Source organism: Pogoniulus pusillus, chromosome 2 (assembly GCF_015220805.1).
Source record: "Pogoniulus pusillus isolate bPogPus1 chromosome 2, bPogPus1.pri, whole genome shotgun sequence".
Taxonomy (NCBI): Eukaryota; Metazoa; Chordata; class Aves; order Piciformes; family Lybiidae; genus Pogoniulus; species Pogoniulus pusillus.
Window position 1 is genome coordinate 7,541,793 of NC_087265.1, and position 14,654 is coordinate 7,556,446.

At 53.8% G+C, this 14,654-nt stretch overlaps 1 protein-coding gene across 1 annotated transcript in view; it reads right to left on the reverse strand.

Moving 5' to 3' along the window:
* Positions 1–14,654, reverse strand: part of ACVR1C (activin A receptor type 1C) — a 36,358-nt gene that overhangs the window by 14,350 nt on the left and 7,354 nt on the right. Inside the window, exon 2 of the mRNA XM_064166381.1 lies at positions 5,966–6,196. Coding sequence (XP_064022451.1) covers positions 5,966–6,196 — 231 coding nt within the window. The remainder of the gene's footprint in view (positions 1–5,965; positions 6,197–14,654) is intronic.

Here is a 14,654-nt window from a genome sequence, read left to right on the forward strand (position 1 = left end):
GCAGAGCCCTCCCTGCCCTCAGAGAGCCTCCTGCTGCTGGTCTCCAGGCGCTGCTGGTTCATGGACATCGCTGCTCGGGGGTGAACACTGAGCTGAGCCAGAGCAGATGAGCTGGAGAACAGGCTCACGTCCCTGGCTGCAGTAACCGGGAGGCAATAGCCTCATCTGCACCATGCTGGGTTGTCTCAAGGCTTCTCCTCCTCCATGAATCACAGAATCATGGAAATGATTGGGTTGGAAAAGACCTGTAAGATCACCCAGTCCAAGCATCAACCCAACACCACCATGTGTGGGCAGCAGGACAAGGGAGGTTATTATTCCCCTGCACTCAGCACTGCTCAGGCCACACCTTGAGTGCTGTGTCCAGTTCTGGGCTCCTCAATTCAAGAGATGTTGAGGTGCTGGAAGGTGTCCGGAGAAGGGCGACAAAGCTGGTGAGGGGCCTGGAGCACAGCCCTGTGAGGAGAGGCTGAGGGAGCTGGGGGTGTGCAGCCTGCAGCAGAGAAGGCTCAGGGCAGAGCTCATTGCTGTCTACAGCTACCTGAAGAGAGGCTGTAGCCAGGTGGGGTTGGGCTCTTCCACCAAGCAAGCAGCAACAGAAGAAGGGGACACAGTGTCAAGTTGTGCCAGGGCAGGTCTAGGCTGGATGTTGTTAGGAAGTTGTTGTCAGAGAGAGTGATTGGCATTGGAATGGGCTGCCCAGGGAGGTGGTGGAGTCACCATGCCTGGAGGTGTTGAAGCAAAGCCTGGATGAGGCACTTAGTGCCATGGTCTGGTTGATTGGCCAGGGCTGGGTGCTAGGCTGGACTGGGTGAGTTTGAAGATCTCCTCCAGCCTGGTTGATTCTATGATCCACAGTGCCATGTCCACAGGTTTCTCAAACACCTCCAGGGATGGTGACTCCTCCACCTCCCTGGGCAGCCTGTGCCAATGCCTGACCACTTTTTAAGCAAAAAAATTCTTCCTCACGTCCAACTTAAACTTCCCCTGGCAAAATGTTAGACCATTTCCTCTTATTCTTCACCTCGTGGGAAGGAAAGGAGACCAACCTCCACTTCACTGCAATCTCCGCTCCTGCCCAAAGGCAAGCTCTCAGAGCCATCTGCTCTACTTTTAAACTAGGGTCTGCACCATTGAGAGAGGGAGGTAGGTAGGACTTCCATGTCAAGATATCTGTGCGAGGTGTCACACTGCATGGGTTATGAGTCCTTTAAGAATAGGTGATGGGAGGTGGGTTCACAGGCTCACAGGATGTTAGGGGTGGGAAGGGACCCAAGGAGATCAACGAGTCCAACCCCCCTGCCAGAGCAGGACCACACAATCCAGCACAGTTCACACAGGAACACAGCCAGACAGGCCTTGAAAGGCTCCAGAGAAGGAGACTCCACAGCCTCTCTGGGGAGCCTGTGCCAGTGCTCTGGGACCCTTCCAGGAAAGAAGTTCCCCCTTGTGTTGAGCTGGAACCTCCTGTGCTGCAGCTTACACCCATTGCTCCTTGTCCTATCCCAGGGAGCAGTGAGCAGAGTCTGTCCCCTGCCTCCTGCCCCCAGCCCTCAGATACTTAGAAACATTTATCCAATTTCCTCTCAGTCTTCTCTTCTCCAGACTAAACAGCCCCAGGTCCCTCAGCCTCTCCCCATCAGCCATGCCCTCCACTGGACCCTCTCCAGCAGATCCCTGTCCCTCTTCAACTGGGGAGCCCAAAACTGAACACGGTATTCAAGACGAGGTCTCAGCAGGGCAGAGTAGAGGGGCAGGAGAACCCCCGCCCCAATCTGCTGGACACACTCTGCCTAATACAGCCCAAAGATCCCACTGCCTTAATTGCACTGGCAAGCAGCTGGATCTCATAGCCCAGAAAGCCTGCCAGGTCTGTGGTCCACAGCTGGCAAGGGACAATCAGCTGACATGAGACAAGCCATACATGGTGCACAGGGACGTGCTGGGAGAAGAGGTGGACCTCTGGGCCAAGCAGTCCTACCTTGCACAGCACATGCCAACTGGTTTAAGCCCATTTCAGTGGTGGGAACGAAAGCTTCCAGAAGGTCAGTGAGATAAGGAGCTAAGTCCTGAACCTGGGACCACCTCCATGTTGTGTCAGAGCAGGTGACAATTCCAGCACTGGTTACCTGCTATGGTGTCTCCACTCTGTGTGCTTTGCTCTCAGAGATGAGCTGAAGATCCAGTCCGAACTATTCTAGGATTCCACCATCTAGGTTTGGATTCTGAGTGCCATATCAGACCAGAAGGGGAAGGAAAGGGCTCCAGCTGAGTAAGGAGCTGCCTGAAAACTCGCTTTGGAAGCAGCAGTTTCCTCAGCACAGGAGAGCCCTGCCAAAGGCAGCCTAGGTGGTGGCATGCAGACTGGCATTCCACGGCAAAGCCCACCAGCACGGCAGGCACGTCTCCAGCATGCCATGTCTCAGCACAACAGGTGGGTGTGCTGCAGGGACAGCAGGGACAGCCTGGCTGCTGCAGCCCTGCTCCAGCACCCACGCACCCAGCAACGCCCCTTGGAAACTTCATTGTCACTGGGGCCGCACAGGCAGCTCTGCTCTGATGTGACCCTCGAAGAAGGGCTGCTGGAGGAGGCCAGCTGGAGGCCTGCGTTGGCACTGCTCAATCTCCCACTTCCCCCCACGTGTTTAGAGCAAAGGGCTCAGGCTAAAGATTCATTTTCCCTGATACTGAAAAATGAAGGCTGAGGTTTTGCAATGGCCAGCCCAAGCCCCAGGACCACAGGCACGCCGCCACCGCTCCGCTAGAAATAGCAGTGTTCTTCCCAACATTCCAGCATCCCAGCTGGAAAAACACACAGCATGGCATTGTAGTTCCACATTTCTAGAGCATGGCCACCCTCAGATTTCTCTTCTGCTGCTAACTCAAGGAGAAGTACTGAAATCCTCCTGATGGATAGAATGAGAGGAAACAGCTTCCAGTTGCCCCAGGAGAGGTTTAGGTTGGATGTGTGGAGCAATTTCTTCCCCAAAAAAGATTGTCAAGGCTCAGGGTAGTGCTGAAGTCCCCATCCCTGGAGAGGTTTGAAAGCCATTGAGATGTGATGCTGAGGGACATGGCTTGGTGGCAACCTGGCACTGCTGGCTTAATGATGGGCTCCACAGTCTTGAAGATCTCTTCCAACCAAAGCATTTCTATGATCCTACTGCTGCTTCAGGCAAGAGGTAAGATCAGGTGCCAAGGCACAGACCTGTCAGCTGCCAGGCTCCTACCTCAGCTAGCTCCTCCAGAGGCTGGTGGGCACAGACCTTCCCTGGCACTATCTGCTCATCCACACCAGGAGACAACAGCCCCCTAGGCTATCACAGCAACACTCCCTACAGGCTGCCCTCCTCTATCTTACAGCATTTCAAGTGCTTCCAGTAACAGCCTTCTAAAGCCCACCACATGACAGCAGCTTAAAAATCAAGCTATAATTATAAATCATCTATGGATTTGCATCTTTGTTGCCTGTGCAGACAAGCCAAGCATTCTCCAGCTCTGTCCAAGAGCCTGGATCAAACACAAGGCTTGGAAAGAAGGGGCAAAGAATGGAACCTTAAAATAGGGTAAATATTTGTTTTGAGAAAGCCTGGGTTTCATTTACACAGTTCTGCTCCTGGAAGACCAAGTTCAGTACCAGCTGTGCAGTACACAGAGCACCTGGAGGTGCAAATCTTCTTCTGCCTCTAATTGGGACCAGGAATCTTGCACCACCTCGTCCCCGCTGGGCAAGGATCGATGGCTCCAATCTAACGCCAAAGAGAAGCTGCCTCCCAGGCTGCCAAAATGAGCTGCAGAAACCCAAAGCTGAAGGCAGCCTAACAAGCCCAGACATCCTCCAGCAATGACTTGGTGCCCTACACTCCTCTCAAGCCATGGCAGAAAGTTCAGCAGCCCTGTGGCCCGTACCAGCAGAGAGGACTCCTCTGCTTTCCTCACCACAGCCAGCACCAGCTGCATCATCAGTGCAGACCACTAAGACATGGCACTTGGGGACACAGGCTGGCCAAGGACAACAGAGAGGTTGTGGATGTCCCCTTCCTGAAGGCGTTCAAGGCCAGCTTGGATGGGACCTTGAGCAACCTGGTCTAGTGGAAGGTGTCCCTGCCTGTGGCATGGGGTTGGAACTAGATGATCTTCAAGGATAACTTACCCATGGCACAGCAATGTGCCCTTGTGGCCAAGAGGGCCAATGGGACCCTGGGCTGTGTTAGGAAGAGTGTGTCCAGCAGATCAAGGGAGGTTCTCCTGCCCCTCTACTCTGCCCTGCTGAGACCTCACCTTGAATACCGTGTTCAGATTTGGGCTCCCCAGTTGAAGAGGGACAGGGATCTGCTGGAGAGGGTCCAGCGGAGGGCTGTGAGGATGATGAGGGGACAGGAGGGCATGGCTGATGAGGAGAGGCTGAGGGACTTGGAACTTTTTAATTGGGAAAAGAGAAGACTAAGAGGGGATTTGATAAATGTTTCTAAGTATCTGAGGGCTGCCAGGAGAGGGGGGACAGGCTCTGCTCACTGCTGCCTGGGATAGGACAAGGAGCAATGGGTGTAAGCTGCAGCAAAAGAGGTTTTGCCACAACACAAGGGGGAACTTCTTTCCTGGAAGGGTCTCAGAGCACTGGCACAGGCTCCCCAGAGAGGTTGTGGAGTCTCCTTCTCTGGAGCCTTTCAAGGCCTGGCTGGCTGTGTTCCTCTGTGTTCTGTGCTAGACTGTGTGGTCCTGCTCTGGCAGGGGGGTTGGACTCGATGATCAACTTGGGTCCCTTCTCACCCCTGACATCCTCTGAAGGTCCTAACCCAAAGCATTCTATGAATCTATGACCCAGGAGAGCTGCTCCTCACATGCTGGGGAACTGTCCCATCGTGGGTCAGACCTCACCACCAATTCAGACGTGGGTCTGTCTGAGAAAGGTGGAGGTGCATTTCCCACATACAGCCAATCACCTTCCTTCCACACCTCTCCAGTTTCAATCCTTCCCTGAGCCGCCCAAAGGAGGTCTTTGAAGCTGTGTGCACAGACCTTTGAACCTGTAAACACTTCAGCAAGGTCTTCAATGCCTCTTGAGGATGCACCAGCTAACAGCCCCTTACAAGGCTGGTTCACAGCTGATCCAAGGCCACAAAGAAAGTCCATCAGATAGCATCTTCCCAACACCTGGACTAATGGCACTTCAAATCACAACCTCCTTAAGATATTCCAGCCCACAACACCTGTGAGGTTACCACTCCTTCCTTCAGACACTTCCTTTCACCACCATGGTTCATGCCTGGGGAGTTTAAAGAAGAGGAGGTGGAGACCTCATGGCTGAAAGGATGTTGTGGAGAGGTTGGTGCTGGTCTCTTCTCACAGGTGATTAGTGATAGAACAAGAAGTAACAGCCTCAAGCTGCAACTAGGTTTAGACTGGACAGTAGGAAGGATTTTTTTCAGGGAAAGAGTGGTCAGGCATTGGAATGGGCTGCCCAGGGAGGTGATGGAGTCACCATCCCTGGAGGTGTCCAAGCAAAGCCTGGATGAGGCACTTAGTGCCATGGTCTGGTTGACTGGCTAGGGCTGGGTGCTAGGTTGGACTGGATGATCTTGGAGGTCTCTTCCAACCTGGTTGATTCTGTGATTCTCAGTGCTCAGCAAGAGACAAAGGGCCTGTGGGAGGCAAGATGTGTTTAGAAGTCATTAGCATGTGGTGCTTGGGGATATGGTTTAGGGTGCACCTCGTAGAGTAGGGATTTGGGTCGGACTTGGTGATCCTGAGGGGCTTTTCCCACCAGAATGTTCCTGTGATAACACCTGGCACATCTGTATCAGGGGTAAGGTGTTGACCCTTCCCAGAGCTGCAGGCTGGCTTTTCCTGCCTGCAGCCCAGCTACCCTTTTAGAGGTGTCCTTCAAAGCCCTGTCAGCTGCCCCTGGCGGCCAGCACCTCTGCTCTGTCCCCCTGCCGCAGCAGCAGCAGCAGCCTGCACTCACCCAGGGGCAGGTGCAGCGTGATGTTGTTGCAGAAGTCGGTGTAGCAGCACTCGGTCCTGGTGATGTTCTTGGAGCTGTGGCAGAAGACCTGAGCGTGGAGCTCCGGCAGGGAGACGCAGGACTTGATCACCTCCTCACGCCCGTTGCTCAGCATGACGGAGGCCCAGCAGGCTCCCTCCGTCTGGCAGGTGAAGTTGGTGTGCTCACACAGCTGGCACACGCACTTCAGGCCTGAAAAACAACCACTGCACCTTAGAGGTTGGAAGGGACCTCCAGAGATCAAGTCCACCCACCCTGCCAGAGCAGCATCCCCTAGGGTAGTTTGCACAGGAATGCATCCAGGTGGGTTTGGAAAGTCTCCTGAGAAAGAGACTCCACAGCCTCTCCAGGCAGCCTGCCCCAGGGCTCTGGCGTCCAGTTCTGGGCCCCTCAATTCAAGAAAGATGTTGAGGTGCTGGAACATGTCCAGAGAAGGGCAACAAAGCTGGTGAGGGGCCTGGAGCACAAATCCTATGAGGAGAGGTTGAGGGAGCTGGGATTGTTTAGTCTGGAGAAGAGGAGGCTCAGGGGTGACCTTATTACTGTCTACAACTACCTGAAGGGGCATTGTAGCCAGGCGGGGGGTGGCCTCTTCTCCCAGGCAACCAGCAATAGAACAAGGGGACACAGTCTCAAGTTGTGCCAGGGTAGGTATAGGCTGGATGTTAGGAAGAAGTTCTTCACAGAGAGAGTGATTGGCATTGGAATGGGCTGCCCAGGGAGGTGGTGGAGGCACCGTCCCTGGGGGTCTTCAAGAAAAGCCTGGCTGAGGCACTTAGTGCCATGGTCTGGTTGATTGGCCAGGGCTGGGTGCTAGGTTGGACTGGATGAGCTTGGAGGTCTCTTCCAACCTGGCTGATTCTATGATTCTATGTTGAGGTAAAGCCTTCTCTGTTCCAGTTTGCAGCTGTTGCTCCTTGGCTTATTGCTGCTGACCACTGAAAAGAGCTTGGCCCCAGCCACTTGACCCCCACCCCTCAGGTATTTGTACACACTGATCAGATCTCCTTTCAGTCTTCTCCAGACTAAACAGCCCCAGGGCTCTCAGTCTCTCTCCACAGGGGAGATGCTCAAGTCCCCCAGTCACCCTGCTCGCTCCCTGTTGGACTCTCTGCAGCAGATCCCTGTTGCTCTGGAACTGGGGAGCCCAAAATCGGACACAGTATTGCAGGTGTGATCTCACCAGCGTAGAGAAGAACCTCCCAAGACCTGCTGGACACGCTTTTCCTGCTGCACCCCAAGACACCAGATTTCATGAGAAGACCCCAGGAAGACAGACACCCACAGTAGCAGTGCCAGCTTGCCTTGACAGCTGGCCAAGGTGAGCTGTTTCCCCACAAGCACCATGCAGGAGCTCCAGCACACCTCCCACACTGGGGCCATCACCTGTGCTGGTGAACAGGCCCTGGGAAGCCCCTAACAGCACAGGTCCTCGACATCCAGAGGGGACAAGTTCTTAAACCAGGTGATCCTGGGTTGCATTAAAATGTCTGCCAGGGTTTGAGCAGAGCTGGGCAGAACTGAATAGTCTGAGAAAATAAGGAGAGCAAGCAGGACTAACTGAACTGATAAGGAGGCACAGCTGCAGGTGGGTGGCCTTGGGAGGCTGGCAGAGAAGCTGCTGTCAGGTCTGAGCTGTGCAGGAAGGCAGGCTGGGCAGCCTGGGAACAAGCAATGTTGTGGCTAAGCTGCTGCAAAGGGGGACTAAAGGGGGTAGTTGGTCAGGTCTGCCTCTGTGTGTGTGGACAGCCCATCTCTGCCCATGGAAGCTTACCAAAGTACACACCCCTGTGCCAAACCCCACTCTATAGGTATCACTCTTAGCTTCAATACACAGATTGACCTTTATGCATCACACTGGTGTAAGCCTGGTGTCTCTCCCTCTCCCATGCAGCCCAGAAGACAGGCAAACTCAGCAAATGTCTAACCCAGGGAGGTCACAGATGCATCCTCCCTGGAAGCATTCAAGACCAGGAAGAAGAAGGGGAACCAAAACCACATCATCTCAATGAAACATAATATGTCCACAGCCAACATTTTTGCCTTCCCTGTGCTCTTCACCAGCCTCAGAACAAGTGATTTTTGCTCACTTCATGCCAAGCTGAGGAGCCCAGGTCAGCAGTGACATCTGAACCTTGGGCTGAAAGCAGTTTCTGCAGCAAGCCCTTCCTTAAGTGCACCTCACATGAGCATTTTGTTTCTGACAAAAAAAAAACCAAACAAAAACAACCCAGCAGCATCTCATGGCAGTCTGCCATTGTTTTCTGTGCCCAGTTCTGGGCCACTCAATTCAAGAGAGATGATGAGGTGCCAGAACGTGTCCAGAGAAGGGCAACAAAGCTGGTGAGGGGCCTGGAACACAAACCCTATGAGGAGAGGCTGAGGGAGCTGGGGGTGTGCAGCCTGGAGAAGAGGAGGCTCAGGGCAGACCTCATTGCTGTCTACAACTACCTGAAGGGACATTGTAGCCAGGTGGGTTTGGGCTCTTCTGCCAAGCAAGCAGCAACAGAACAAGGGGACACAGTCTCAAGTTGTGCCAGGGGAAGTATAGGCTGGATGCTAGGAGGAAGTTGTTGGCAGAGAGAGTGATTGGCATTGGAATGGGCTGCACAGGGAGGTGGTGGAGGCACCGTCCCTGGAGGTGTTGAAGCAAAGCCTGGATGAGGCACTTAGTGCCATGGTCTGGTAGATTGGACAGGGCTGGGTGCTAGGTTGAACTGGATGATCTTGGAGGTCTCTTCCAACCTGGTTGATTCTAGGATTCATTTTAGAGTACAGAGACTTGGGCTCTTCACTCTTTGGCTTAAACAGTGCTTACCCCTCCTCAGGGAGTGAGGTGAGAACGTGTTCCTGGGCCAGCTGCAGGACTGACCCCAGCTCTCAGGAGCCAGGGCATCAACAACAAAGGGCTTTCATCCACTAACCCACTCTGCTTCTTTGGGAATTGGGCAGGGGGAGGCTGTCTCTCTTACATAAGGATAACCAGGATGGTCAACAGGAACTTTCTTCTGATGACAGGACAAGAAGAAATGGCCTCAAGCTGCATGGATGTTTAGGTTGGACCTGAGGAACAATTTCTTCCCCAGAAGGTTTGTCCAGGCCTAGTTCAGGCTGCCCAGGGTAGTGATGGAGTCACCATTCCTGGAGGTGTTTCACAGCCATGGAGATGTGGTGCTGAGTGACTCAGTTTAGTGGTGACTTGGCAGTGCTGGGCTAATGGTTGGAGTTCTGCCCTTGAAGGTCTCTTCCAACCAAACCCATTCTGTGAGTCCACGATCCCCCCAACCCAGCTGGCCCCCAGCAGGCAGCACACTCCAGCAGCTGCTGCATTTCTCTCCCTGTTGCCTTTCCCTGACCACACCAGGACTTAAGCCAGCTTCTGTCATCACCCCAGTTTACCTGACAGCACCTCAGCTCTGGGTGCCATTCACCATGCCCCACCTCCATGGCTGAGGAGGAGGATGGTTGGGTGACTGCTGGCTGTGGCAGGTGATTTCCCATTGGAATGGGCTGCCCAGGGAGGTGGTGGAGGCACCGTCCCTGGGGGTCTTCAAGAAAAGACTGGATGAGGCACTTAGTGCCATGGTCTAGGTGACTGGCTAGGGCTGGGTGCTAGGTTGGACTGGCTGCTCTTGGAGGTCTCTTCCAACCTGGTTGATTCTATGATTCTATCTCAGACTCTCCAGAGAGCGGAGAAGTCCTGACAGGCATCATCACACATCCAATTGTTGCCTCCACGACACCATTTGCTGTCTTCACAGCAGTCCCCATCCTGTGCCACCCTTCTGAAGGAGCAGCTTGTGGCATTCATCTTCAGCTCAGGCCCACAACAAACCTCCTTGGCACCAGATGTCCGTGTTCATCCTGGATTCAGGGAATGCCAGGAGCCACATCACTGCCTGCTTTGACTCTCGCTCGGCACAGTCACCCAGCAACAAGAGAGGCAAACCTCTTCCTTAAAGACATTAGCATGGTCCTGGAACAGCTGCCAGGAGCAAGACTGGTCTGAGCCAAACGAACCAGAGATCTAGCAGCAGAATAAAGGAACTACCTCGCCCCCCACACCGCAAAACAGACCCATTAGGTGAGGAAATGAACGTGAGGCTGCCGCAACGCCTCCAGCGCTGCAGCCGTCACCACCGCTGCTGCTGTCCTCCCCCTCTGCCAGGGCCTAGCAATAAAATGGGAAATGGCCTTCCCCACGTCACCTCAGCAGCTAACTGGCAGCTTTCAGCATCTTCTGGGACTTTCAAGACTGCCTGAGAGGAGCTGATCGAAGCTATCACTGCCAGCCCCAAACAGCTCCGAGGAGACATGGGGTGAGGAGAGGGCAGGTCACACCTAGAGTGCTGTGTCCAGTTCTGGGCTCCTCCATTCAAGAGAGATGTTGAGTTGCTGGAAGGTGTCCAGAGAAGGGCAGCAAGGCTGGTGAGGGGCCTGGAGCACAGCCCTGTGAGGAGACGCTGAGGGAGCTGGGGGTGTGCAGCCTGCAGCAGGGGAGGCTCAGGGCAGAGCTCATTGCTGTCTGCAGCTGCCTGAAGGGAGGCTGTAGCCAGGTGGGGTTGGGCTCTTCTGCCAGGCAAGCAGCAAAAGAACAAGGGGATAGAGTCACAAGTTGTGCCAGGAGAGGTCTAGGCTGGATGTTAGGAGGAAGTTGTTGTCAGAGAGAATGATTGGCATTGGAATGGGCTGCCCAGGACAGTGGTGAAGTCACCCTCCCTGGAGGTGTTGAAGCAAAGCCTGGATGAGGCACTTAGTGCCATGGTCTGGTTGCTTGGACAGGGCTGGGTGCTAGGTTGAACTGGATGATCTTGAAGGTCTCTTCCAACCTTTCTTTCTCTATGATTCTACAGTTCTCTGTCACCTCACCCCAACCATCTGAAATAGTAATTTCCAGGATGAAAAGGGCCTTGTACCCATTAGTCACCAGAGCTGACTGGAAGGCACACTGGGGTACGAGTTCTCGCTCAGCAGGGAAGCAAGAGGTGCCACCACTTGAAGTCTGTTGCATTCAGAGAGTGGTTTGCTCTGCTGGAGGTTAATTTTCTTTCTACATTACTGACAGAAAGGCTCTGACTTCATTTCTCCCTTTAGCTTGAAGGGTTTGCTCAAAACAAGGTGTCCACTGCACAGCCCACAACAGAGCGTTCATAGATTCATGGACTGGGTTGGATCAGAAGGAACCTCAGAGATCATCTAGTTCCACCACCCCTGCCATGGGCAGAGACACCTTCCCCTAGACCATGTTGCTCAAGGGCCCATCCAGCTTGGCCTTGAACAGCTCCAGGTTCCCAGACCTATGGAAGCCAGCTCCATCCTCCACAGAGGTGTTTCTGTGAGAAGCCATTGCACAAGGAGCAAAAGAAACCCAGTGTTGGTCAGAACTCTCAGGGCTTCCACCCTCACAGGATAAGGTGACTGTGGAAGAGTTCAAGGGGGAAGGAGCAAAAGGGAAGGAAGATGTGCTCCCAAAGCTTCACACTAAGGCACTTCTACTCCAGCAGGCAGCAGGACTCCTTTAGCTGCTCCAGCACAACATTTCCCTCCAAACGTGGCCTCCTCTGGTTGAGAAATTAGGAGAAAGTGAACAACTGGCACACTCCACAGCCTCAGAGAGCTCTGTGAGACATCCAAACTCAGTGACAGGTCTCTGTGCACGTCACTCTGCAGCACTCATTAACTAATCTAGCCCAAGTCTCCCCGAAGCGCTGCATCCGTGGGATGCTCATGAGCAACTCGTCCTCCTGTGACTGACTGCACAGCCCAGGGCAGACTGGGGACACAGCTGTAAGGTCCTGCACCTGGGTCGGTGCAATTCCAAGCACAACTCCAGGCTGGGTGGCAAATGGCTGAGAGCAGCCCTGAGGAAAAGGCCCTGGGGGTCTGGGGTGATGCAAAGCTCAACCTGAGCCTGCAGTGTGAGTGCAGCCCAGACAGCAACCCTGTGCTGGGCTGCAGCAAGGGCAGTGTGGGCAGCAGGGCAAGGGAGGGGATTCTGTCCCTTGGCTCTGCTCTCCTCAGACCCCACCTGGAGTTCTGGGTGCAGTTCTGGAGCCCCCAGCACAAGAAGGACATGGAACTGTTGGAGCCAGTCCAGAGGAGGCCACGAAGATGTTGAGAGGGCTGCAGCAGCTCTGCTATGAGGACAGGCCACGAGAGTTGGGGCTCTGCAGCCTGGAGAAGAGAAGGCTTGGAGGAGACCTTGGAGTGGCCTTCCAGGATCTGAAGGGGCCTACAGAAGGGCTGGAGAGGGACTATTGGCAAAGTCTTGTAATGACAGGATGAGGAGTGATGGGTTTAAACTGGCAGAGTGGAAAGTCAAACTGGATGTTAGGAAGAAGTTGTTTGCAGTGAGAGTGGTGAGACACTGGCACAGGTTGCCCAGGGAGGTTGTGGCTGCTCCCTCCCTGAAGGTGTTCAAGGCCAGGTTGGATGAGGCTGTGAGCAACCTGTTCTAGCAGGAGGTGTCCCTGCCTATGGCAGGGGTTGGAACTGGATGAGCTTTGAAGTCCCTTCCAACCTAAACCATTCTATGATTCTAAGTACCACATCACAGGGTCCTTTCCCTAGGGACAGCAGCTACACAGACACTTTGCATGACAAAGAGATGTGCAGTCCCTCTTGTCTCACAAAGAGCAGTGTGGCCGTGGCAAGACCCAAGTGAACACTGGGAGATACCAACAGCCAGTCGAAGTGGCTGGGAAGCTGACTCACTAATCAACAGATGCCCAAGCAAAGGAGCTCGCAGATCCAGAGCCCACAAACAAGAGGTGTTCCCTGGTTTAGCACTTCTAAGGTTTCCATTTTCAAGGAATTTTCTGCTGCTGGCACTGCAACAGGAGCTGAGACCTTATAGCAAGGGCTTGGAGGGACCCACCATGAACCAAGGACAGGCTGCATCCTCTTGGGAGCAGAAAATAAGCTGCATGACTTGCCCAGAAAGCAATCTTTGTTCCTATCAGCTCTCAGTGCAGGAAAACTCCCAGCACTCCCAGACAAACACACCATGGGGTAACCCCGGGAGCAGGAAGAATGGAACCAGCACCTGGCTCACCACAGACCAACACAAGGATGCACCACAGAGGACTGTGGTGGGCTCCCATCCCTTTCTCCTCGAGTGGCAGCTTCACACAGGCGACTCACCAGCCCACTGAAGAACAGGAGTGACAGCAGACATGAACAAGAGACAACGACACGAGTTCAGACCCCAGCTCAGTGAGGGCAGCTGACAGCAAAGCCAAGTCAACAGCTCTAGTGCCACCTCAAAAGGTAATGGTGAGAGCTGAGACAGATTGGCAGAAGGTGACTAATGCTGTGAGAGGCTCCAAGCCTGGAAGTCATAGGACTGTGAAACTGTTTGGGTTGGAGAAGACTTCTGAGATCACTGAGTCCAACCACTAACCTAACACCACCATGGCCATTAAACCACATCCCAAAAGTATCACAGTACCACCAAGGTTGGAAGAGACCTCACAGATCATCAAGTCCAACCCTTTACCACAGAGCTCAAGGCCAGACCATGGCACCAAGTGCCACGTCCAATCCTGCCTTGAACTGCCCCAGGGACGGCGACTCCACCACCTCCCCGGGCAGTCCATTCCAGTGTCCAATGACTCTCTCAGTGAAGAACTTTCTCCTCACCTCCAGCCTAAATCTCCCCTGGTGCAGCCTGAGGCTGTGTCCTCTCGTTCTGGTGCTGGCCACCTGAGAGAAGAGAGCAACCTCCTCCTGGCCACAACCACCCCTCAGGTAGTTGTAGACAGCAATAAGTGTCCAAAGCCAGGCTGAATGGGGCCTTGAGCAACTTGTCCTAGAAGAAAGATGATCCCTTAAGGTCCTTTTCGACTCAAACCATTCTGAGATTGGATGATCCTGTGAAAGAGGGATCTGGCTCCACCAGCAGCTGCATCCTCCATGGGAGTGAGAGCATGTGGCTGGCAGATTCATCCTCCTCTGACACATTGCTTCAGAAGCAACAGAGACAGGTCTTAAAAAATGTGCTTCTTGGACTGCTATAGAAACTGTGGAGCAGTTCCCTCCCTGGAGATAACAGCAGGAACAATCAGAGAGTAAAAGCTCCCTTCATAAACAGCCTGCAGAAAGGGTGGGCACCAACCCAGGCAAACACTGGGCAGACAAAGAAAAGGGAACAAAAGTCATTAGTGCAGAACTGAAGAGAGTGTCTCAGAATGGGAGACATCAAACAACTGCAGTGCTCTGATTTCTTTCAAGTCCTTTCTATGGGAAGGGATTCCAGTAACCAGCACCTTGGTTCTGGAAGGAGAACCCCAGGTGCTCAAACCCTCTCTTCTAGAAGAGCTGAGCAACCACCGCCAAATCCCAGCAGATGGAAGCTGAAGCCAGGAATTCAAATTACACAGAGCAGGGAAAGGGCAGCAAAAAGCCAGGGAAATGGTTTGTGTCAGAAGGAGCTGCCAAAGGAGCTTTCTGGTTGCTGGTTAGCTTGGACTAGGCGAGGGTCCCTCGGGAAGGTGCTTCGTGAAGATAAGGTGTGCAGCAAAACACCCTGCAAGTGTTGGGAAACACAGCCCACAGCTGGAACTGAGGAAGAATCTGCTGGGTTCAGCCCAGAAGGTGCTGACAGAGTGTCCGGGGTGCAAATTCCATGGGGAGGTGGCTGCGATAAGAC